General features: G+C 51.2%; 1 protein-coding gene and 1 long non-coding RNA gene across 4 annotated transcripts in view; one reads left to right on the top strand and one right to left on the bottom strand.

The window, feature by feature from the left end:
* The window catches only part of LOC116954553 (uncharacterized), a 44565-nt gene extending 21981 nt beyond the window's left edge, over positions 1 to 22584 (bottom strand). For 2 of the 3 annotated variants that reach the window (XM_076052384.1, XM_076052383.1), the window contains exons 1-7: positions 17414 to 22584; positions 12916 to 13103; positions 6224 to 6307; positions 3944 to 4059; positions 3122 to 3165; positions 2656 to 2765; positions 1985 to 2097 (exon numbers count right to left, since the gene is read on the bottom strand). In XM_076052384.1, coding sequence (XP_075908499.1) covers positions 1985 to 2097; positions 2656 to 2765; positions 3122 to 3165; positions 3944 to 4059; positions 6224 to 6307; positions 12916 to 13103; positions 17414 to 18767 — 2009 coding nt within the window. In that variant the 5' untranslated portion in view covers positions 18768 to 22584. Of the gene's footprint in view, positions 1 to 1984; positions 2098 to 2655; positions 2766 to 3121; positions 3166 to 3943; positions 4060 to 6223; positions 6308 to 12915; positions 13104 to 13219; positions 13292 to 14349; positions 14471 to 17413 lie in introns of all 3 variants that reach the window. The other variant, XM_076052385.1, reaches the window with a different exon arrangement.
* LOC116954554 (uncharacterized) lies at positions 17463 to 25018 on the top strand. The gene is made up of 2 exons (XR_004404725.2): positions 17463 to 17527; positions 22584 to 25018. It is a non-coding gene; the product is annotated as an uncharacterized LOC116954554 (long non-coding RNA).
* The last annotated feature ends 701 nt before the right edge of the window (positions 25019 to 25719 follow it).

Below are 25719 nucleotides of genomic sequence, written 5' to 3'. Positions count from 1 at the left end.
CTATACACTACACTATACACGACACTATACATTACAATACACACTACACTATACACTACACACTACACTATACACTACACTATACACTACAAACTACAATATACACTAAACTACACTATACTATACACTACAATATACACTATACACTACACACTACACTATACACGACACTATACACTACAATATACACTACACTATACACTATACACTACACTATACACTATACTATACACTACACTATACACGACACTATACACTACAATATACACTACACTATACACTAAATTTGGATCGCACACAACAGCAGCAGCATCGCCGCCACCCCCACTGTGCAAACTTGGCAGGACTCTCCTGAAAAAGCATCTTGAGACTCAGGGAGGCTTTGGCGGTGAAATAAGTGTAAGTAAAACAATAAGTTTAACTAAAGTAATAAGTGTAACTAAAGTAATAAGTGTCCAAAACGTATCCACGTTGAGCAGTGGCGGTCTCTGATAAGGCAAGAGATGACGTAAACGTGTTGGTGTTCTGGCTGCACTGCCCCCACGCGAATCATTCATCTTGAGGAAGGGAGTTACTGCGTTGTTTGTATTCGAGTGGCCTTGTTATGACATTTCACACGATAGCAAGGCAAGGGGGGGGGGCTTTGCTCTAAAGAGCAACAACCTAACTTTACAGTTGCTTAGTACAGATCCAAAGGGCAACAACGTAAATCAAACAGGAACAAGCAGCGCTGTCAAAGTTGGAATAGATAATGGTTGACACGTTTCTCGATTTCGGCAAGGTTACGGGAGCGTTGGGGAAGAGAGAGAGAGACGATGGGAGGGAAGTCCAAAGTCGATCAGTGCAAGGCAACAAGCAGAAATAAGTGACCTGCAGTGTGGTGAGACAGTGAGTGGGTGGGTGGGTGAGTGGTGGGTGAGTGAGTGAGTGGGTGAGTGGTGGGTGAGTGAGTGGGTGAGAGTGAGTGGGGTGGGTGAGTGGTGGGTGAGTGGGTAGGTGAGTGAGTGGGTGGGTGAGTGAGTGGTGGGTGAGTGAGTGGGTGAGTGAGTGGGTGAGTGGGTGGGTGAGTGAGACAGTGAGTGGGTGAGTGAGTGAGTGGTGGGTCTGTTGTTACGACCTGCAGTGTGGTGAGTGGGAGAGAGTGAGTGAGTGTGCGAGTGAGTGAGTGGGTGAGTGAGTGAGTGGGTGAGTGAGTGAGTGGGTGAGTGGGTGAGTGAGTGGGCGAGTGAGTGTGCGAGCGAGTGGGTGAGTGAGTGGTGGGTCTGTTGTTACGACCTGCAGTGTGGTGAGCGGGTGAGTGAGTGGGTGAGAGAGTGAGTGAGTGAGTGGGTGAGTGAGTGGGCGAGTGAGTGGGTGAGTGAGTGGTGGGTCTGTTGTTACGACCTGCAGTGTGGTGAGTGGGTGAGTGAGTGGGTGAGAGAGTGAGTGGGTGAGTGGGTGAGAGAGTGAGTGGGTGAGTGAGTGAGTGGGTGAGTGAGTGAGTGGGTGAGTGAGTGGGTGAGTGAGTGTGCGAGTGAGTGGGTGAGTGAATGGTGGGTCTGTTGTTACGACCTGCAGTGTGGTGAGTGGGTGAGTGAGTGGGTGAGAGAGTGAGTGGGTGAGTGAGTGAGTGTGCGAGTGAGTGGGCGAGTGAGTGGTGGGTCTGTTGTTACGACCTGCAGTGTGGTGGTTGAAAGCAGTGAGGTGAAACGGTCAGTGTCTGGTGGACCGAGTCCAAACATGGGTGGAGGAAGCAACGAGTGAAGTTGACAGGAACAGTAAAGTATGATGGCGGTAGTAGAAGTAGCGATAAGAGAGTGATAAGGGGGTGGTTGACCACCGGTGAGCAAGCGGGTGACTGGGGTGAATCGGTGAGCGCTCACTCACTCACTCTCTCACCCACTCACTCATCATCATTCACCCTGAACGCTGCGTTGCTCCGAAGCCTCTCGTGTACAAATGCACCTGGAGAAGTATCCGCGCCCTGCGGGCTTCAGAAGGATACAGCACGTGCCCCGTCCCGTCTGCAAAAAAGGTCGAAAACTTGCGTCCGCCTTCGTAGAAGCGCTCCACGACCTCTCCGCGCTGCGCACAGACGCCGCCGGGGATGAGCGGTCCCTACGGAGGAGTCATCGCAGACAAAATCCGGGGGGGTCCCCACGAGGGCCGACGCGTGCTGCGGTAGTTAAACTCAAACGGTTTGTTATTATTTTGTTTTGCCAGGCGAGGCCCACTGAGCTGCGTAGCTCTTTTGCAGAAGTGACCTGGCCACAAATGATAGCTCAACGAAGCGGCGTATCATCACGTGGAAATGTCTAGCAGCCACATCCTCTAAATGTGGAGGGAAAAACAGGAGGACCCGGAGAAAAATACGCGTGACCACGGGGAAAGAGACACCGCAAACTCCAAATATACAGCAGCAGCAGGAGTCAGGGTCAGGATCGAACCCACGACCTCCTGTACACCAGGCGAGGTAGTTAACACCCCCTAGCCACCGTGGTGATGATGATGAAAGAGAGAGAGAAACGCAAACTCCAAAAACGCAGCAGCAGGCGTCAGGGTCGGGATCGAACCCACGCCCTCCTGCATACCAGGCGAGGTAGTTAACATCTCCTAGCCAAAGTTGCTCCTCTGCACTCTCAGCGCGCCCAGAGGGAAGGCCCCAGGACGCCGTACCCGTGCGTGTGGCTGGGCCCCGGGCTGCCGGGCGCTGGAGTGCGGCTCCGTGGGGTGGGCGGGCGGGCACCGCGGGGCAGGCAGCGCGAACGAGACGGTGCGGTGCAGCTCTGCGGAGAAACCACCCGGCGCACCCCCCTCAAGGTGACGTCATCACGAGGACCCCCGCATGCTGCGGAGCGCTGTGGCACGCGGTTCAGACGCACCCGTGGTCCTTGGTGAAAACTCGGGAACAAAAAACTGAAAATTGCGCAAAGACGCGCGGAGAGAGGGAATTACTTTGTTAAGGTGTACGGTGAACTTATTTCGCACCGTGCGTAGCCATCCATGCGCATCGGAGGTACGGGATTTCTTTCGGACACACTGGAATGCACGGCAGGGAGAATATGTGCACGCAAACAACATATCGAGAACATCGAGTGGGGCTGGGGCAGGACCCGTCACGTCCTCACGGCCGGGGGCCTACCGTCCTGTCGCTCCAGAATCCGGGCCACGATGCGATCCCTCCGCCTGCAACACGGAGAGAGGAGGGCGTCTGGGTGACACCGCCTGCTACGGGACTAACGCTGCACCACGCCGCTCCACACCGCACCACGCCACATCGCATCGCACCCCACCGCACCACGCCGCTCCACTCCGCTCCATGCCGCTCCACACCGCACCATGCCGCTCCACGCCGCACCACGCCGCTCCACTCCGCTCCACACCACATCGCACCGCTCCACGCCGCACCACGCCGCTCCACTCCCCTCCACACCACACCACGCCGCTCCATGCCGTGCGTTCCCGATCAGGGACCATGATTCCGCTCGGTAGGGGGGGGGGGCGGAATTTCCAGGAAATCGTTGCCAGCAATTGTCACCGGCAACACGTGGAGCTACCAAACAGGACTTGGCGGGCGACAGAATGGAGCGACGTTGAGATTGCGCGGGAAGTAAAAACGACAAGTGAAGAATTGGTGTGCGGGGCACAGGGTTCGAACCCCCGCTTTAACTGACACGTGATGAGTGTTTACGAGAGGTCTTGCAAGAGTCGTACAAATTGCATTTATATATTTGTAGGGAAATTACAATCCAAAACATACAACGTTAACTCGTATCGAACTAACATCCCAATGCTGAAACATTACGCTGCAAATTGCTCAACTGGGATCGTGCACAGCAGAAACATCGCCCCGCAATGCGAAAACCTGGCAGGACACTCTTGGAAACGAGTCTTGAGGCTCACTGAATAGATAGTCCCGGAGTAAACGAGTGGAGGGACAGGAACGGCGCGTGTCGTCTCTTACTCCTGGACGAGAACTGCGCTATTGGGACCTTCCGCATCCTCGGCGTGCCACGGGGCCGGCACCTCGTGACCCCACGCCTCTCGCACCGTCTCCCAAAGCGCCTCGCAGCAGAACCACTGCACAGAGACACGGGGAGAGTGGAACCACTGCACAGAGACACGGGGAGAGTAGAACCACTGCACAGAGACACGGGTAGAGTGGAACCACTGCACAGAGACACGGGGAGAGTGGAACCACTGCACAGAGACACGGGGAGTGGAACCACTGCACAGAGACACGAGGAGAGTGGAACCACTGCACAGAGACACGGGGAGAGTGGAACCACTGCACAGAGACACGGGGAGAGTGGAACCACTACACAGAGACACGAGGAGAGTGGAACCACTGCACAGAGACACGGGCAGAGTGGAACCACTGCACAGAGACACCGGGAGAGTGGAACCACTGCACAGAGACACCGGGAGAGTAGAACCACTGCACAGAGACACGGGGAGAGTGGAACCACTGCACAGAGACACGGGGAGAGTGAAACCACTGCACAGAGACACGGGGAGAGCGAAACCACTGCACAGAGACACGGGGAGAGTGAAACCACTGCACAGAGACACGGGGAGAGTGGAACCACTGCACAGAGACACGGGGATAGTGGAACCACTGCACAGAGACACGGGGAGAGTGGAACCACTGCACAGAGACACGGGGAGAGTGGAACCACTGCACAGAGACACCGGGAGAGTGGAACCACTGCACAGAGACACGGGGATAGTGGAACCACTGCACAAAGACACGGGGAGAGTGAAACCACTGCACAGAGACACGGGGAGAGTAGAACCACTGCACAGAGATACGAGGAGAGTGGAACCACTGCACAGAGACACGGGGAGTGGAACCACTGCACAGAGACACGGAGAGAGTGGAACCACTGCACGGAAATTCCGCGGTTCGTAGTTTGGAGTTCATAGCAGCAGTCGGACACAAGAGAGGAAGTCTCCGATTCTGCGCGCGCGAGGCGAGGCCTATCTATCGCCTCTCCCGTGGTGTGTGCCGGCCCGGCAAAGCGCTGCTGCCCCCAGTCGCTCCGTGGAAGGTGGGAGACTGGCGGCGGCGTCGCGGGGGGGTCACCTGGCAAGGCTCGGTCGTGGGGGGGGGGTCACCTGGCAAGACTCGGGCGTGGGGAGGGTCACCTGGCAAGCCTCGGTCGTGGGGGCGGGGGTCACCTGGCAAGGCTCGGGCGTGGGGGGGGTCACCTGGCAAGCCCAAAAGCAAGGAAGCTCAGCCCCGCTGACTGTCCAAGATCTCATAATGATATGGGGGCGCATTTGAGTAATTTGGCCCCGAGGCATTCGTCATGAAGAAGTGAAATGAAGTAAATGAGCGTGCTTCGAGGGACGGGTGGGGACTGTACAAACATTCCAGAGGAGATTTTAATTCTGTAATGAGAACTTGAAACTGGTATAAATACACACACACTGCGCAAATACAAACAACCTTGTGGGCCAAATGGCAGCCAGCCGGGCCTCTTTTTTGTCCACAGATGCAATTTGTTTCTCTCTTTATATTTGCATTTGTATTCACCCGCGCGTGTGTGTATTAGTCTGTGAATTAATCTGTCTCTGTGCATAGATGTATGGGGAGGGCTGCAGTGGCTAGGAGATGTTAACTGCCTCGCCTAGCATGCAGGAAGTCGTGGGTTCGATCCCGACCCTGGCGCCGGCTGTTTATTTGGAGTCTGCGTGTCTCTCTCCCCGTGGTCGCGTGGGTTTTTCTCCGGGCCCTCGGTTTTTCCCTCCACGTTTTGAATCAACATCACGCGTTTAGAGTGTTTGGCTGCTATACATCTCCACGTGATAAGCGACTTCGCTGAGCTATAACTTGTGGCCGGGTCTCTTCTGAAAAATAACTACATAGCTCAGTGAGGCTTACCCCGTACAAAAGTAAAGAAACATGTAGCATTCTGCGCTGTGAACGAGGCAACCCGAGTTCAATTCCCGCTCACGGCCAATACCGGTGACGATTATCTGAACCGGTCTTGGGCCTCCCCTAGGTCGACTCAGCATAAAACGATTACCTGGTGCGGCGTGTAGTAAACATCGCCACTGGGGAGACAAAGGCGGCCGGGCGTGGTGCTGACCACCCACCCCCTCGTGTCCCGTGCCGGCCTTCATTAGTTGCCACTCGCAAACGGCACTTGCCCCAACAGTCCGTTAAGGCCATGCGGGGGGGTCTTCGTCTCTCGTGTTTGTGAGCGCGCGTGCCGAGACTTGGCACCCTGCCGCTCACCGTGCGCTCAGGACGGCCGCCGGCGGCCACGTGGAGGTGCCACTCGCTGGGGCGGCCGCAGGAGCGGCACGGAGTCGCGGCGTCCTGGGTCACACAACAGGCAGACGAAGACCGCCCCCGTGAGACGCGGGGGGAAGGGGGTTGTTGGGAAGAGTGCCGCGAGTATCGAGTGGCACCCCCTACGAAGGCCGGCACGGCGCACAAACAGAGGCGGGCGGTGCGGCCAGGAACCACGCCCGGCCGCCTTTGTCTCCCACGTGGCGATGTTTCCCGCACCGTGCCAGGAAATTATTTTAGGCTGAGTCGACCTAGGGGAGGCCCAGGACCGGTTCAAAAAATTCGCCACTGTTATTGGTCGTGAGAGGTAATCGAGCTCGTGTCGTTGGCTGCGTAAGGTGCGGAAGAAGTTCAACATACGTAGGTAGGTCGGGTTCGTAGAGCAGCGCGCTAACTAGTGCGAAGCCGTTCCCACACACGCACACACAGAAATGTAGATGCACATGCAGACTGATTCGAGTACACGGAGGCATAGAGACGAATACACAAAAAACACAAACAACAAATCAACACGTTGTTTTTTTTGCAGTCAACTTGGTGACTGTGAATTGAGTATTGGTAGGCCGCGTAGCGATCGGAGTTTTAGAAACAATGTCACAATCGTGAATCAAAAATAGCAGCCGCCAATCGCCACCAAGTGGCAGTGATGTCAACATAGCACTGGTGCCAGGCTAGGTGCACTCTGAGGCCCACATGAAGTTTGTCATAGGCCCGCTGCTGGCAGGAAGTCATGGGATAGACCCCAAGGTGGTTTTGGGTTGACAGAGGGGACTGGGCTCCCCAATGTTGCCACCTCGCTGAGTTTTAGACGCCCGGCGCTCCGCTCGTTGTTGTGAGCGTCACTCCTCATTGTTGCAGGGGCCCCATCGCCTCCCAACTGGCCCAGAGCAGCGTCCTTTTCAGTTTCATGTCTTAGGTATGCGGCTCTTGACTCGATTGCTCTTTTATTTGGACGTGGACTTTTAATTGCGGAGAGAGAAAAAAAGTTTAACACGTAGGCTTTCGCGACCAATATTATTCATAATAAAGGTTTTTGGGTTAGATCGCGTTTATTTATAAATGTGTCGTAACCCTCCACCACCCGACACGGCCAATCAGCAAAGAAAAGTGTCACGTTGACAAAAGACAAATAATTCACTACTTCAGCCCACCGGTGTGTTGAAGAGTTAATCCACATTTACAGTTTGAGTACGACGTTTCGCTGGTAAATACTTCCAGCATCATCGGGCAATTCGCCAGAATGGTAAAGCCCTCGCTTGCTCCCGGTTTTATATAGAGCAGAAGAGTGACGTCATCACTTAACTCATCAGGTGCAGTGATTAGAGGCGGAGGGGGGGGGTAATGTAATTATATAATCGATTAGTAATCAGTCATTGGTTATGATTAGTAATGAGTTGTAGATAAGTAATTCTTTAAATCAAAATGTAATGTGTATTATTTAATAATACGCTTCCAGGCCGCACTAAGCCGGTAGCTGTCAGAGCGATTAAAGTTATTCTTGTTCCTCTCAATTTCAATGGATTCTCTAATTAGTCTTTGCCAGTAATAATTAGTTTTACACACCACTGCAACATTGTCAAAATCAATTGAGTGTCCTTGTTGACAAGCATGTTCTGCGATCTAACCCAAAAACCTTTGTTATGAATAATATTGGTCGCGAAAGCCTACGTGTTAAACTGACTAACCTCTATGGGGAGGATACTTTTCTTAAAACCAGAAAATTGGAGAAGCTTCGCATTAAGCGGATGAAATTGATATCTTCACTGGCGTCCCTCAAAAGGTGCAGAGATTCAAAGGTAATACCAAACGCAGTTAAAATAACACATCACATAAAGTCTTCTAAAGCTAACCAAATACTACACAAAGCTAGCGAATTATTATTAATAGAGAGAATACAGCACAATAGGAGTGAATTATCTTACATTTCGGAATCGCTAAAGCAGTTACACTTAGATATAAGCAATCGTGTATCTATGCATTATTGGAATATAATCGATAACATAACACAACAATCGGCTGATAATGTGTTTAAACTAACAAAAACTAACCAAATTAATAAATTTTCTAGACTACATAATAAACAAATCCCTACTGAAAACCAAAAATGTAAAAACAAAACTGTACTGAACTTGACCAACACTGTATTAACCGGTGACATGGTCTCTATCCTTTCTAAAGGCCTTAACTTTGCCGTTACCCCACGCACAATTCCAGTGGATGAGATAATTGCTGAGGTAGAATCAGCAGTTAGACTCCTTCCACATAATGAGGCAGAGATGACTAGACATGAGGTTGCTAAAATAATTGAGAATAGCAAAGTTCCAAAAGTAAATATTAGCTCTAACGAGGCAAAAGCCTTAAGAGAGCTGCGTGTAAATAAGGATATCCAAATCCTAGCAGCTGATAAAGGCCGCACTACTGTACTGATGTCACGAGCCGATTATGATAATAAAATTAGAAATTTACTAGAGGAAAGTACCTACATTAAAATTAAATGAGATCCAACTAATACTTTAGAACGTAAGACCACTGCAATAATTGCAAATTCATTAATCCCTAAAAATGAGCAATACCTAATTAAGCCAAGGGCCTCAAAACCACCTAGACTCTATGGGCTACCAAAGATTCATAAAATCGGCATCCCATTACGACCCATAGTCAGTACAATTGGCTCTGCCACATATCAATTAGCAAAATATATAACCAAACAAATACAGCCCTACATCGGTAAGACATCTTCATTCATAAAAAAATCAGAACATCTTGTGAATGTGATTAAAGATATTAAACTTACTCCTGATGATATTCTGGTAAGCTTTGATGTGATTTCTCTATTCACTAAGGTTCCAGTGGACGAATCGCTTAAATTACTTGATACACTAGTAAAGAATACCGGTTTACAAAAAGATATTCCGAAACTTGCTGGCCATTGCTTAAATAACACTTACTTCTTATGGAGAGGGGATTTCTTTAAACAAAAGGAAGGAGCAGCAATGGGTTCTCCTTTATCCCCTGCTATAGCAAATTTGTACATGGAAAACTTTGAAATAAGAGCACTTGCCTCGAGCACATTAAAACCATCCTTTTGGTTTAGGTATGTGGATGACACTTTGGTTGTCTGGCCACATGGTAAAGATACACTTAATGATTTTCTAAATCATCTCAATGCACAAAACCCGGCCATCCAGTTCACCATGGAAATGGAGGTGAATAACACACTCCCATTCCTAGATATTTTGCTTGGACATGGCCTAAACGGTAAAATAACACACAGCGTTTACAGAAAGCAAACGCACACTGATGCCTATCTGAATGCAGAATCACATCATCATCCAGCTCAAAAATCCTCTCTTATCAAGACGCTCGTACATCGGGCGAAAACAGTGTCAGATGGTGAGAGTCTAGTGAGAGAGATTAAACACGTTAAAGACGCACTACGACAGAATGGCTACAATAATGCTCAAATTAACAGAGCACTAAATGCCAAATCACGATCGCAAAGCAATACTACTGAAAGCGACCAGATTGTTAAAACAATAAAAATTCCATATATCTCAGGAGTAACTGACAAATTAGCCCGCGTTTTGCAAAAGCAAAACATTACAGTAAGATTTGGTACAGTACACAAAATTCAAAAACTAGTATCTTGCACTAAAGACGCATTACCTAAACTATCAACAGAAGGTGTATATCGGATTAATTGTTCATGTGGCAGCTGCTACATTGGGCAGACGGGATGTAACATCAGCGTAAGACTAAAAGAACATCAGAGAAATATTAAATTATCTCAAACACAACTGTCGGCAGTGGCAGAACATGCTTGTCAACAAGGACACTCAATTGATTTTGACAATGTTGCAGTGGTGTGTAAAACTAATTATTACTGGCAAAGACTAATTAGAGAATCCATTGAAATTGAGAGGAACAAGAATAACTTTAATCGCTCTGACAGCTACCGGCTTAGTGCGGCCTGGAAGCGTATTATTAAATAATACACATTACATTTTGATTTAAAGAATTACTAATCTACAACTCATTACTAATCATAACCAATGACTGATTACTAATCGATTATATAATTACATTACCCCCCCTCCGCCTCTAATCACTGCACCTGATGAGTTAAGTGATGACGTCACTCTTCTGCTCTATATAAAACCGGGAGCAAGCGAGGGCTTTACCATTCTGGCGAATTGCCCGATGATGCTGGAAGTATTTACCAGCGAAACGTCGTACTCAAACTGTAAATGTGGATTAACTCTTCAACACACCGGTGGGCTGAAGTAGTGAATTATTTGTCTTTTGTCAACGTGACACTTTTCTTTGCTGATTGGCCGTGTCGGGTGGTGGAGGGTTACGACACATTTATAAATAAACGCGATCTAACCCAAAAACCTTTATTATGAAGAGAAAAAAAAGGTTAAAAAAAGACGCAACATATCCCGATGAGGGTTCCTCTTAGGAGACGTCTTCCTGGCTGCCCGTTGTGACACTGAAAGGCAGTGTGTGGTCTCCCCCACCCCCACCGCCACTGAGAACCGACAAACATAGTTATTTAATTGATCTTTACCAGACAAAATACCTTGAACTATTGTATTATTAACCTGGGGTCCCCGTTTAAAATGCGTGAAATAATGGGACCGTACCACAACCCTCTGTGGAAGCTTCTAGAAGCGGCCTCTGTTTGAGGGTTATTATTACTTTGCCGCAATTTATGTGTTTGTAAAGCGTTGCTTTATTTACAACATATTTGTGCTTTTTTTAACCCCAGGAAAAATCTCCGTGAGTCTGCACACTCTTTTTGAATTCCTGCAGTCACGAAAGCTTTAAGTCAAGATTTAGTCTGAAGACTTGTTTTCAGGAGGGTCCTGCCAGCTTGTCACGGTAAGGGGAGGGCGATGTTGCTGGCGTGTGCGCGATCCCAATTGAGACATTTGCAGGGTTTATTTGTCATCGTAATTGGGATGTTTGGCCAACCAATAGTCGCGTGGTTTTGTTTCAGCTACGGGAGGACATTGGAGAACCTGGAGGGAACCCACGGGGGACAAACAGGGGGCGAGAACACACAGACTCCACGCAGGCAGGCACCCCAATAGGGTATCGATCTTCTTGCTGTGAGGCGTGAGTGCTCCCACTGCGCTTTCGTAGATGATCACATCCGAGGCTTGGCCGATGACGACGGCACGATGGAGCGGGCCAACTCGCGTGACCCAAGACCACTTTGTCCGTGGGCAAGCGCGTTGGTTAATCCCCCACAGCAAGTCACAGGGGGCTTATGTGGAGACCGATTGTAGAGTCAGTGGGAGCTCTCACTGCCACGACGCTTTGCAAATGTTACAGGGAAGCTTGACCAACACAACGGGGTCCCTGTAACCCGCACAGCGACGGGACTGTACAGAGCTGTGGGAAGCAAACTGCAGGTTATTTGTGACTGATGTCTAACTCGGCCTCCGCGTGCGTCTGTGTGTGTAGGTCATGTGTGAGTGAGTGTGCGCGTGTTTGTGTGCCAGCGATGAGTCACTGCAAAGGAAAATTCCATGGTTAAACATTAAGCGAGCAGTGACTGTCAGAGTGCAGTGATTGTCGTGTTGTGGTGCGTAGACAAATCAGGGTTTGTGGTCTAGACTCGAGGTCAAGAACGATGGTCGAGGGGGACAGCCTGCGTCATCGATAGACCGTGGACAACACCGCACGTCACAGCAGGCGCACGCTTAAAATGTTCACGGTGAAAAAATGTCTCCTTAGACAGGCGTCCCTCGCGAGAGATATCGCATCCTGAATTCATCCTCACTCTGGAATTGATTGGGGTGTGCGTTAAGGCACACACGCGCACACGATCATGTCCAGTTAGAAGTTGACCTCAGCGGCAGCGAACAAGACTACCAAGCAGATCATTTTGCCTTCTTTCCGTACCTGTCCCTCGACTTAATAAAAGTGTAAATACGCATCCCATCATCCGCTCCTCCGATTAGCACGGTTGGCTACGTACGGTGCGAAAGAAGTTCAGCATACATACATACAACCACGCGGCCTTCTGGGGGTGCATCATTTCAGCGAGCCTGACTGCTGATGAGACATTGGAATGCCAAAACCGGACCGGAGTTTGGCATTGTGTTGCACACATCTAGAACCTCTACAAAGAGCGGCGATCCGTGCCACCGCTGGACCCACGTCGCCGCTACCGCTGGGTGGCACGACGCTAGTGTGGTGGCACCGCTGGGTGGCACCACACTAGTTGGGTGGCACCGCTGGGTGGCACCACACTATTCTAGATTTGAAGCTTTCGTGACTGCAAGGATCCATACTCTTTGGTTCTAGTCGGTAAAGTCACGTAGGTAAAAAATAAAACAACAAAAATCACGACGTTTCGGCCACAACACAAGTGGCCTTCATCAGGTGAAGGGACCAGACTGTCTCGAGGACAGCGCTGGAGTGAACACAGCCAAGCTCAGTATGGCACCACACTAGTATGGTGCCACACTAGCGTGGTGCCACTGCTGGACCCGCATCGCCGCTACCGCTGGGTAGCACGACGCTAGTGTGGTGGCACCGCTGGACCCGCGTCGCCCCCCCATGCGTCTCCACCGTGGACACCCCACGGTGGCAACAAGTGCGGAGTGGAGCAGCAAACTTGCCTCCTGTGATCGAATTTCTCCGTCCCGTTGCCTCGCCCCCCCGTCACAGGCGTCGCGGTCGCAGGGAGCGGCCTCGCTCGGCACGTCCGGGCTCTGCTCGGCCACCGGGGTCCTGGCTGCAGTCTCCTGCATCTCCTCCGACTCTCCAATGTCCAGAAGGTTCTCCATGAGTCCCTGCAGGTGCCACCCTGGGAGGCGACGCAGAGGCACGCGCCGCACTCGCTCAGCAGCACGCGACGCTCTCCACGTGGAGTTCAGCGTCGTCCTCGTCAATCCACAAGCTGCTTCTGGATTGAAAACTCACTTCTTTACAACTGATTTTGGCGTTAAGTTTGCTGTCCTTCCCACTGCACCTCCGATCGGCACGCTTGGTTACCTACGGTGCGAAAGAAGTTCAACGCACATGCAGTGCATACATCTCGTGAGACTGTAATAGTCCATCTTAGAACCTGCACACGACATGAGTTCGTCACTCCATCTCCACGGCAGACGTCAACCTCAGACGTGCTACGTTCTTTGGCCGCCCGTCATTATTCTTGACCGCCACGTGGAATCAAAACCGTGTTTAGTTCTCTTAGGGGCCGTCCATAAATGACGTCGCGCGATTTTGGACGATTTTTGACCCCCCCCCCCTCGTCACACGGCGTCACAAAAAAATCAGACCCCCCTTCAAATATGACGTCACAAAGCTCTGCCCCCCCCAAAATAAAACATGCTTCAAATCGCTTTAAACTACTGCCATTGAAGTTCGTATTTAATGTGGCGCTGCACTCTGATGTCGTAGAAGAAAACATTTATTAAAAAGTCTATTTAATTAAGTAGAACGTGTTGTCTATATTTATTTAAAGTTGCGCATTTTTATGTGACGTCACATTTCTCAACCCCTGCCCCCTAGCTGCATGACGTCATTTATGGACGGCCCCTTAGGGTTACGCACCGGTTGAGATTCAATGCAGGCGATTGAGAACCAGGTGAGAGAGCACCGAGCCCCTTTCTCCCAAGGACACCAGGGGACAGCTACAGATGGCAAAAACGTCGTGCAGGGCAGCGGTAACACTCACGCCTTGCAGCAAGAGTCTGGGTTCGATTCCAGACTCGGGTGCCTTTCTGCGTGGAGTCTTGTATGTTTGTATGTTCTCTCTCCTCTCTCCCTATGTTCGGCATGGGTTTACTCTGGGTTATCCAGTGTCCTCCCACAGCTAAAACATACAATGCTACTGATATTGGTCAAATATACCAGCGCTGAAATATGACCCGCAAATGACTCATTTGGGATCGCACACACAGAGCAACAACATCGCGTCCCTATAACAAAACAGAAAAAACTTTGGCAGGACCCTCCTGAAAAAGGGGTCTTGAGACTCAAGAGACGCTCTCGTGGGCAAACAAGCGTAGTAGTAGTAGTAGTAAAAATAATAACAATAACAACTTAACAGTGTCTATGTCGTGGGGCGAAGACACGAGTCAGAGACATGAGAGAGGAGACTGAAGTTGATCCCAGCTTGTCGTGAGCGAGTCATCGTGAACCGGGGGCTCGCGCAGCAATCGTCCGCTCCTGTCACACACGCCAGAAGAACCGGTAACCCGCTCTAAGGGAACCGGTTTACCCGATTCCAGTGGAATGCCGGCAATGAACGCAGACGCGATGGGGCACGGCGGGAAGGTACAAACCGCACGGTGGGCAAAGTCACCGTGCGGTTCGCCCGCCCCGGTTCCTCCTCAAGCTGCTCAAGGTTCTAAGCTGCTCAAGGTTCTAAGCTGCTCAAGGTTCTAAGCTGCTCAAGGTTCTAAGTTGCTCAAGGTTCTAAGTTGCTCAAGGTTATAAGCTGCTCAAGGTTCTAAGTTGCTCAAGGTTATAAGCTGTTCAAGGTTCTAAGCTGCTCGAGGTTCTAAGCTGCTCGAGGTTCTAAGCTGCTCAAGGTTCTAAGTTGCTCAAGGTTCTAAGCTGCTCAAGGTTCTAAGCTGCTCAAGGTTCTAAGCTGCTCGAGGTTCTAAGCTGCTCGAGGTTCTAAGCTGCTCAAGGTTCTAAGCTGCTCAAGGTTCTAAGTTGCTCAAGGTTCTAAGTTGCTCAAGGTTATAAGCTGCTCAAGGTTCTAAGCTGCTCGAGGTTCTAAGCTGCTCAAGGTTCTAAGCTGCTCAAGGTTCTAAGTTGCTCAAGGTTCTAAGCTGCTCAAGGTTCTAAGCTGCTCAAGGTTCTAAGCTGCTCGAGGTTCTAAGCTTCTCGAGGTTCTAAGCTGCTCGAGGTTCTAAGTTGCTCGAGGTTCTAAGCTGCTCAAGGTTCTAAGCTGCTCGAGGGTCTAAGCTGCTCGAGGTTTTAAGCTGCTCAAGGTTCTAAGCTGCTCGAGGTTCTAAGCTGCTCGAGGTTCTAAGCTGCTCAAGGTTCTAAGCTGCTCAAGGTTCTAAGCTGATCAAGGTTCTAAGCTGCTCAAGGTTCTAAGCTGCTCAAGGTTCTAAGGCTCGCTCGCTCCCTGCTTGCAGGAGAAGCTCCTCCACTCGAGGGGACATTTTGGCCTCCCACTTGCACGCGGAGCGGACGTCTGAGAAGAGGTGGTTGTATCCACCACACTTTACACCACCACCACCACCACCACACTTTACACCACCACCACCACCACCACCACACTTTACACCACCACCACTTTACACCACCACCACCACACTTTACACCACCACCACACTTTACACCACCACCACCACCACACTTTACACCACCACCACCACACTTTACACCACCACCACACTTTACACCACCACCACCACCACACTTTACACCACCACCACACACGCGACAGCTGGTGAACAGGAGGTGGAGGAGGTGGTGAGTGGGTGGGTGAGGAGGTGGTGAGTGGGTGGGTGAGGAGGTGGTGAGTGAGTGGGTGAGGAGGTGGTGAGTGGGTGAGGAGGTGGTGGTGAGTGGGTGGGTGAGGAGGTGGTGAGTGTGCGGTGCCAAAAACATCTCTCCGAGAGCTCCCGGCATCTCCTGCTGCTGCTGCTGCTGACCACGTGAACCTCTCCCTCGGTGTGCGTGTGGAGCCGCCAAAGGGGGTCCCGCCCGGCTCACGGCTCACGGCTCTCACCACTCTCACCACTCTCACCGCTCTCACCACTCTCACCGCTCTCACCGCTCTCACCACTCTCACCGCTCACCACTCTCACCACTCTCACCGCTCTCACCGCTCTCACCACTCTCACCGCTCACCACTCTCACCACTCTCACCGCTCTCACCACTCTCACCGCTCTCACCGCTCACCACTCTCACCACTCTCACCGCTCTCACCGCTCTCACCACTCTCACCGCTCACCACTCTCACCACTCTCACCGCTCTCACCACTCTCACCGCTCACCACTCTCACCACGCTCACCGCCCTCACCACTCTCACCGCTCTCACCGCTCTCACCACTCTCACCGCTCACCACTCTCACCACTCTCACCACTCTCACGGCTCTCACCGCACTCACCACTCTCACCGCTCATGGCGCTCGCCACTCACCGCTCACCGCTCACGGCTCACCGCTCACCACTCACCGCTCACCACTCACCACTCACCGCTCACCGCTCTCACAGCTCTCACCGCTCTCACTGCTCTCACCTCTCACCGCTCTCACCGCTCACCACCCTCACCACCCTCACCACTCACCGCTCTCACCACTCTCACCGCTCTCACCGCTCACCACCCTCACCACTCTCACCACTCACCGCTCTCAACGCTCTCACCACTCTCACCGCTCTCACCACTCTCACCACTCTCACCACTCACCACGCTCACCGCTCTCACCACTCCCACCGCTCTCACCGCTCACCACTCTCACCACTCACCACTCTCACCGCTCTCACCACTCTCACCACTCACCGCACTCACCACTCTCACCGCTCACCGCTCTCACCACTCTCACCGCTCACCGCTCACCACTCTCACCACTCAACGCTCTCACCACTCTCACCGCTCTCACCGCTCTCACCACTCTCACGGCGCTCACCACTCTCACCACTCTCACCACTCTCACCGCTCTCACCGCTCTCACCACTCTCACCACTCTCACCACTCTCACCGCTCTCACCGCTCTCACCACTCTCACCACTCTCACCGCTCACCACTCTCACCGCTCACCGCTCTCACCACTCTCACGGCGCTCACCACTCTCACGACTCTCACCGCTCTCACCGCTCACCACTCTCACCGCTCTCACCACTCACCACTCTCACCACTCTCACCGCTCTCACCACTCTCACCACTCTCACCGCTCTCACCACTCTCACCACTCTCACCGCTCACCACTCTCACCACTTTCACCACTCTCACCGCTCACCACTCTCACGGCTCTCACGGCTCTCACCACTCTCACCACTCTCACCGCTCACCACTCTCACCGCTCTCACCACTCTCACCGCTCACCACTCACCGCTCTCACCGCTCTCACCACTCTCACCGCTCACCACTCTCACCACTCACCACTCTCACAGCTCTCACCACGCTCACCACTCTCACGGCTCTCACCGTTCACCGCTGACCGCGGCCAATGTTTGGGTCTCCCGTTGGTTGCCGTTAGCAACAGTGGAGCTGAGCACAGCGCGAGTGAGGGAGAGCATCGGTCACTGTGTTCACGTGCAGGTGTGTGGTGTGTGTGTGTAGTGTGTGTAGTGTGTGTGTAGTGTGTGTGTAGTGTGTGTGTGTAGTGTGTGTAGTGTGTGTGTAGTGTGTGTAATGTGTGTGTAGTGTGTGTGTAGTGTGTGTGTGTAGTGTGTGTGTGTAGTGTGTGTAGTGTGTGTGTAGTGTGTGTAGTGTAGTGTGTGTAGTGTGTGTAGTCTGTGTGTAGTGTGTGTGTAGTGTGTTCACGTGCAGGTGTGTGTAGTGTGTGTGTAGTGTGTGTGTAGTGTGTGCAGTGTGTGTAGTGTGTGTGTGTAGTGTGTGTGTAGTGTGTATGTAGTGTGTGTGTAGTGTGTGTGTAGTGTGTGTAGTAGTGTGTGTAGTGTGTGTAGTGTGTGTGTAGTGTGTGTAGTGTGTGTGTAGTGTGTGTGCAGTGTGTGTATGTAGTGTGTGTAGTGTGTGCGTTGTGTGTGTAGTGTGTGTATGTAGTGTATGTAGTGTGTTCACGTGCAGGTGTATGTAGTGTGTGTGTAGTGTGTATGTAGTGTGTGTAGTGTGTGTGTAGTGTGTGTGTTGTGTATAGTGTGTATGTAGTGTGTGTAGTGTGTGTGTGTAGTGTGTGGTGTGTGTGTATGTAGTGTGTGTAGTGTGTGTGTTGTGTGTGATGGTGTGTGTAGTGTGTGTAGTGTATGATGGTGTGTGGTGTATGTGTGTAGTGTGTGATGGTATGTAGTGTGTGTAGTGTGTGATGGTGTGTGTTGTGTATGGTGTGTGTTGTGTGTAGTGTGTGATGGTGTGTGTGTGTAGTGTGTGTAGTGTATGTGTGTAGTGTGTGATGGTGTGTAGTGTGTGTTGTGTGTAGTGTGTGATGGTGTGTGTGTAGTGTGTGTGTGTTGTGTGTAGTGTGTGTGTAGTGTGTGTAGTGTGTGATGGTGTTGTGTGTAGTGTGATGGTGTGTCTGTAGTGTGTGTGTAGTGTGTGATGGTGTTGTGTGTAGTGTGTGATGGTGTGTGTGTAGTGTGATGGTGTGTGTGTAGTGTGTTGTGTGTAGTGTGTGTAGTGTGTGTGGTGTGTTTGTGGTGTTTGTTGTGTATAGTGTGTGATGGTGTGTGTGTGTGTGGTGTGTGTGTAGTGTGTGTGTGCGGCAGGGTGCTTTATTGACCTGGTCAAGGCCTATGATACCATCAGTAGGCCTAGGCTCTGGGTTGTTCTTCGTGCTTTTGGGGTCCCTGACCCTCTGCTCACGATCATTAAGGACCTTCATGATGGTGAGCGGGCCCGGGTAAAACTACGTGGCCGGGAGTCAGTGCCATTCCCTGTACATTTTTGGGTGCGACAGGGATGTCCTCTGGCTCCCACATGATTTAACATCTATTTTAACCACGTAGTTCGTGAAGCCTTCAATAGCTGTACCGGGGGAATCTCCATTTGGTACAGATATAAAGGAAGGCTGATCGATGCCCGGGTGCGGTCAAGGGATGGCTCCCTATTGCTCAACCACGTTATGTATGCCGATGATTTGGTAATTGCTGCTCATTCAGAGGAGGAGTTGGAGACGCTACTGCTGAGACTGGAGCGTGCCACTAAGAGATGGGGCCTTACCATAAGCCCCACCAAAACTAAGCACCTGCCTGGGTATTTTGTATCATCGGACACTCCACCCCCACAACTCCCAATCGGTGATGGGACAGTTGTGGGGAGAGTGGAGAGTTTCCCATACCTGGGCAGTGTGCTTATGACTGGCTCCAGTTTAACAGCAGAGGTCTCACTCCGAATCAGTCGAGCGGCAATATCTTTTCATCGGTTGTGTAACGCTGTGTGGAAGCTACCTGGTCTGTCGCTCCGCACTAAGCTTCAGGTCTTCTCGGCCACGGTCATTCCCTCACTTCTCTACGCTTGCGAAACGTGGACCCCCCTAATGGAACATCTTCGCCGGTTAGAAACATTTAGGCTGGCCTGCCTACGATCCATCCTGGGTTTAACCAGACTGGATTGTGTGAGGAGCTCACAAATCCTTGAAAGATCTGGGCAAGGTCCCATCGGTGAGCTCCTCCGGCGGGCAAGGCTGCGATGGCTGGGTCATGTAGCCCGCATGCCCAGCCACCGCATGCCGAAACAGCTTTTGTTCGGCTGGATTGAGGGGGCTAAGCGGGCGCGGCACGGGCTAGAGAAGAGATGGAGTGATGTGGTACAGGAGGACGTGGAGCTGAGTGGACTTGCCGATGACTGGTACCAGCGGTGTCAAGATCGGCCTCTGTGGAGGAGGCTCGTGAAGGACGCTACTGGGCAGTTGGAGGTAGTCGCCCTCCAACAACAACGGAGGGCGGAGGAGCGACGCTCAGAACAACGAGCGGAGCGCCGGGTGGCTAAAGCACAGCAGGTTGGCACAGTAGGGGGCACAGGTGGTGCATCAGCCAGTCATCTCAGTCGACCCGTGGCACCTGGGTCTGCCCCGTGACCTCCTGCCAGCGGGCGTTCGACACTTTACGTGGCCTCAGGGTGCACATAGCCTGGCACAAGCGTCGTGGTGACGTCACCGCCACTTAGTGGCGAATGGCGGTTGTTGTAGGTGTGTGGTGTGTGAAGCGATAGTGTCGCGGTTAGCGCTACGCTGCGCTACGAACCTGGCGATTCCCGCTCACGGCCAACACTAGTGACGATTATCTGAACCGGTCCTGGGCCTCCCCTGCCCCTAGGTCGACTCAGCCTCAAATGAGAACCCAGTGCGGTGTGTAAACGTCGCTCCTGGGGAGACAAAGGCGGCCGGGGGTGGTTCTGGCCACCCACCCCGTCGTGTGCCTTGCCGGCCTTCAGAGGTGCTACTCGCCAACAGCACTTGCCGCTACAGTCTGTTCAGGCTACACGGGGGATCTTTGTGCGTGGAGCGACGCTCACAACAACGAGCGGAGCCCGCGGGCGGCTAAAACACAGCGAGTCGGCACAGGAGGGCGGCACAGCTGTGTGCATCGGCCAGTCATCTCAGTCAACTCAGTCAGTCCACTCAGTCATCTCAGTCAACTCAGTCATCTCAGTCAGTCCACTCAGTCATCTCAGTCAACTCAGTCAGTCCACTCAGTCATCTCAGTCCACTCAGTCATCGCAGTCATCTCAGTCAGTCCACTCAGTCATCTCAGTCATCCCAGTCATCTCACTCAGTCATCTCACCCATCTCAGTCATCTCAGTCAGTCAACTCAGTCATCGCAGTCAACTCAGTTCTCAGTCATCTCAGTCAACTCAGTCAGTCATCTCAGTCATCTCAGTCAACTGTCAACTCAGTCATCTCAGTCATCGCAGTCAACTCAGTCATCTCAGTCAACTCAAGTCATCTCAGTCATCGCAGTCATCGCAGTCAACTCAGTCATCTCAGTCATCTCAGTCAACTCAGTCAACTGTCAACTCAGTCATCTCAGTCATCGCAGTCAACTCAGTCATCTCAGTCATCTCAGTCAACTGTCAACTCAGTCAACTCAGTCAACTCAGTCATCGCAGTCATCTCAGTCATCTCAGTCAGTCCACTCAGTCATCTCAGTCATCTCAGCCAACTCAGTCAGTCCACTCAGTCATCTCAGTCCACTCAGTCATCTCAGTCATCGCAGTCATCTCAGTCATCTCAGTCAACTGTCAACTCAGTCAACTCAGTCAACTCAGTCATCGCAGTCAACTCAGTCATCTCAGTCATCTCAGTCAACTGTCAACTCAGTCAACTCAGTCATCTCAGTCATCGCAGTCAACTCAGTCATCTCAGTCAACTCAGTCAACTGTCATCTCAGTCATCTCAGTCATCGCAGTCAACTCAGTCATCTCAGTCATCGCAGTCAACTCAGTCATCTCAGTCATCTGTCAACTCAGTCATCTCAGTCAACTCAGTCATCTCAGTCAACTCAGTCATCTCAGTCATCTCAGTCAACTGTTAACTCAGTCAACTCAGTCATCTCAGTCATCGCAGTCAACTCAGTCATCTCAGTCATCGCAGTCAACTCAGTCATCTCAATCATCTCAGTTAACTCAGTCATCAACTCAGTCATTGCAGTCAACTCAGTCAACTGTCAACTCAGTCATCTCAGTCAACTCAGTCAACTCAGTCATCTCAGTCAACTCAGTCATCTCAGTCAACTCAGTCATCAACTCAGTCAACTCAGACATTTCAGTCAACTCAGTCATCTCAGTTAGTCAACTCAGTCATCGCAGTCATCTCAGTCAACTCAGTCATCTCAGCCAACTCAGTCATCTCAGTCAACTCAGTCATCGCAGTCATCTCAGTCAACTCAGTCATCTCAGTCAACTCAGTCATCTCAGTCATCTCAGTCATCAACTCAGTCAACTCAGACATTTCAGTCAACTCAGTCATCTCAGCTAGTCAACTCAGTTATCTCAGTCAACTCAGTCATCACAGTCATCTCAGTCAACTCAGTCATCTCAGTCAACTCAGTCATCTCAGTCAACTCAGTCATCTCAGTCATCGCAGTCATCTCAGTCAACTCAGTCATCTCAGTCAACTCAGTCAACTCAGTAATCTCAGTCATCAACTCAGTCAACTCAGACATTTCAGTCAACTCAGTCATCTCAGTTAGTCAACTCAGTCATCTCAGTCAACTCAGTCATCGCAGTCATCTCAGTCAACTCAGTCATCTCAGTCAACTCAGTCAACTCAGTCATCTCAGTCAACTCAGTCATCTCAGTCAACTCAGTCAACTCAGTCATCTCGGTCAACTCAGTCATCTCAGTCAACTCAGTCATCTCAGTCATCTCAGTCAACTCAGTCATCTCAGTCAACTCAGTCATCTCAGTCAACTGTCAACTCAGTCATCTCAGTCAACTCAGTCATCTCAGTTAGTCAACTCAGTCATCTCAGTCAACTCAGTCATCTCTGTCATCAACTCAGTCAGCTCAGTCAACTCAGTCAACTCAGTCAACCCATGGCACCTGGGGTCTGTCCCACGACCTCCTGCCAGTGATCCTTCCGACACTTAAATTGGCCTTAAAGAGCACCTAGCCTGGCACAAGCGCAGCGATGACGTCACCGCCACTTAGTGGCAATTGGCGGATGTTGTTGTTTGTTATTATTGTTGTTGTGTGCAGTCTGGAAAACTCTGGCTCGGCGGTCCACAAGGCGGTTGACCTCTTAGCCACAGACCCAAGCCTGGGAGTGGGGGTTCCTCTGAGTCTTCGGCCGTAAATAAATCAAGAAAAAAGAGACATGACGAGACAGAAGAGACATGACGACACAAGACGGTTGGACAACAACAACAGAAACATCAAAAGTGTGTGGTTGTTGTTGTTCGGGAAAATGGAAAGCCTCGGAAGGAGAGGAAGCCTCGAACAGAGGACGGCGTGACAATGACGACATCGTTAGAGATTTGGTGCCAGAAGGTTCCGGCCACTTCTTGAGCATCTTGACACCGCAAGACGGAGAGGAGAGTGGAAACAAACGACGGCATTGGAGTGGGCACCGACTCGGGGCGATCTGCTGCTCCACTGGTCGTGATGACGATGACGCCTGTGGAAGAACCCCGAGAGTAAAGATCTGTGATGGCAAGGACCCCCCCTCCCCACGTCCCGTCTGTTAGACGCGGGTCCTTCCATCACCGCATCGCATTCTCTAGCACAGTGGTAAACAAGCGCTGAACCGGCAGTCGAAACAAATATTCAGATTCTAAATGTACGTTCAGGGCGCCCGCTGTCGCGTGGCTCCTCGAAGCACGTGGCTCTGCTGCCTGTAGGAGGCAGCAGAGCCATCCCACTCGGAGGCGTGACTCCCTCGCTCTGAGCATTCTGTACAGGGAATCCTCTACTTACGACCGAGTTAGTTTCTAGAGGTCTGTTCGTACGTCGATTTGTTCGTAAGTCCAACTTTACTACTGTCGATTCCAAACGTGTTGTTCGGCATGTACAGTACTACTATACATTATATACTACACTACTATATACTACTACACTACATTATACACCACGACACTACATTATATACGACTACACTACATTATATACGACAGTATATACTACTACAGTACATAGACTCCTTTACTTACAAACGAGTTAGGATCCAGAGGGCTGTTCGTAAGTCGATTTGTTATTGGTCCAACTTTTCTCCCGTCTATTCCAAACGTGTTGTACGTTGAGTACACTTAACACAGGGAATGGCTTTAAAAGTTGTATAATCGCCTGTAGATGCCACCGATTATTCACGTTCTGCAGATTAGATGACACCACCGCCATCTATTGCGCGGTGGTTAAACTAACGACTCGACTTAGGGACAGGTTTGTTCGTATATCTGAAAGTTAGTAAGTCAGATGTTCGTAAGTAGAGGAGTCCCTGTATTTAGACTGCAGGATGAATCCAATTATCTATACACTAGTAATAAATTAGTTTCAATATTAATGTGTGCATATTTTGTAATTTAAGCAAAGGTATCTCTCGCTAAGGAGCATAAACCAGCACACGAAATCCGGTCATCCTCTACGCAGCAGCAGCGACTTTTGGCTGGGCCATCAAACAAAGGTGGTGGTCACCGCCTCGCGCGCTTTCCAATGCGCTTCTGCGGCCGTCTGGAACGCTCTTCCGTCCGCTATTAGCAAGCCGCTGGAGCTACGCATTTTTAAATCATCAAGATTGAAAACTAATTTCTTTATAACTGCCTTTTGTGTTTAGTTTGTTGTCCTTCCTCCGCACCTGCATTTACCGCGGTTGGCTGCATACAGTACGAAATAAGTTCAACACGCACACATCGCCAGCTGCCACCGTGGCGTTCATGGTTGTTATCAGACCGTGTGGCTGGATGTGCAAAATTGTGCCCCCCCCTCCCGCCTGTGTTCACCCAGCAGTAGGAATGCGTTCTCTGCAGGTGGTGAGTGCTGGGATAAAGTATGAGTTCGCCCACCTCTTCCACCACGTCTGAACAGCGTGGAAAATGAGACCAAACGCCCTCTGGATCTCGCTCCAGTAGTGAAGGCCCTTTCCGCATGCAGACACTGCAGGGCTGCACTTGGAGTAAACCCTTTAACCCACATGTTACTTAGCCTTAGGCCTGCCGCCGTGCGGTCGGTACATTTGCACGCGCGCATCGGCGCCTTCATTACTAAAATCCAACTGGAATCGACAGTTCCGTCTGTACGGGATCGAGTGTTTCCCCCTCGCACGCCTTGGTTTTCTGCAGATGTCCCGGTTTCCTCTCTACGAGAACGAGTGAATACCGCGCGGTACGCCTTTAACGAGTTGAAATAATAATGATGATCATTATCAATTCTGGGAACGGTTACCGACTCACCGGTTACTGTTCGACAATCGTCAGAGCGAGTGGCCACTGCTGTGTGCGTGCGGTGATGCGTGCGTCGCTTTATGGCAATGATTGCTCGAGTTAAAGAATAACTAGCGACCCGTGTGTCCACAGTGCAACAACCATCACACCACGCGCACATGACGGCATGCTGCAGAGATTAGCGGTTCCAATCCAGCGTTTGGCTCCGGTTACGTCTGCGGTTGTGTTTTTATAATATTAATAAAATACTACTTCTACCGTGCGCTGTTTGCTTCACTCACAGTGGACGTTAAAGGTCCCGTGGGGTCATTCGCAAGAGTTGAATGCCCTTTGCGTGCCATGTTACGGTCCACATTTGTGTCAGATTATACCAAGAAATGTACCTGCAAATTTACTATTGGGTTCACACACAGCAGCAGCAGCATCAGCATTGCTCCTTACTGTGGAACTACTGCAGACTGTCTGTGACACACATTGGGCGCCTTGCTCTGTGACGACCGCCTTGCGACTCTTCATTGTGTAGTTGCAGAGCACGTGCCCAAAGCGTCCAGCGGCCATCAACAAGCAGCACTGCTGTGGTTGTGACACTTCTGAAGAGAGTGGCACCGCTCTTGACTTGAGAGTTTTTTGGAAAAGAGGCGACGGGAGGGGATTCCAGGCGGTGCAGCCCAAGGGAAGACCCAGACGGAGAATCAGAATCTTTATTTAGCCTGCAGGATGAAACCGATGAGCTATGAAGCTCTTTCCCACAAATGTCTACGAGTGACACGAGGTCAGAGAGTGGCGAGGTGACCTGCAGTGTCGAGGTTGAGCGCGGTGGGGATTGGTGTTGGGGAATGTTGTGTCAGCGAGCAGCTGTAATACCCGGCACAGACATACAAGGCGGGTGGGTGGCCGACACCACGCCCGGTTCATCTGCCTTTGTCTTCCCACAATGCTGACGTTTTACACACCGCGCC

Source organism: Petromyzon marinus, chromosome 55 (assembly GCF_048934315.1).
Source record: "Petromyzon marinus isolate PM22_M1 ecotype Great Lakes invasive population chromosome 55, UKy_Petmar_22M1.pri1.0, whole genome shotgun sequence".
Classification (NCBI taxonomy): domain Eukaryota; kingdom Metazoa; phylum Chordata; class Hyperoartia; order Petromyzontiformes; family Petromyzontidae; genus Petromyzon; species Petromyzon marinus.
The sequence above is the reverse complement of the archived record's forward strand: the minus strand, read 5'-3'. Positions and strand labels throughout refer to the sequence as shown.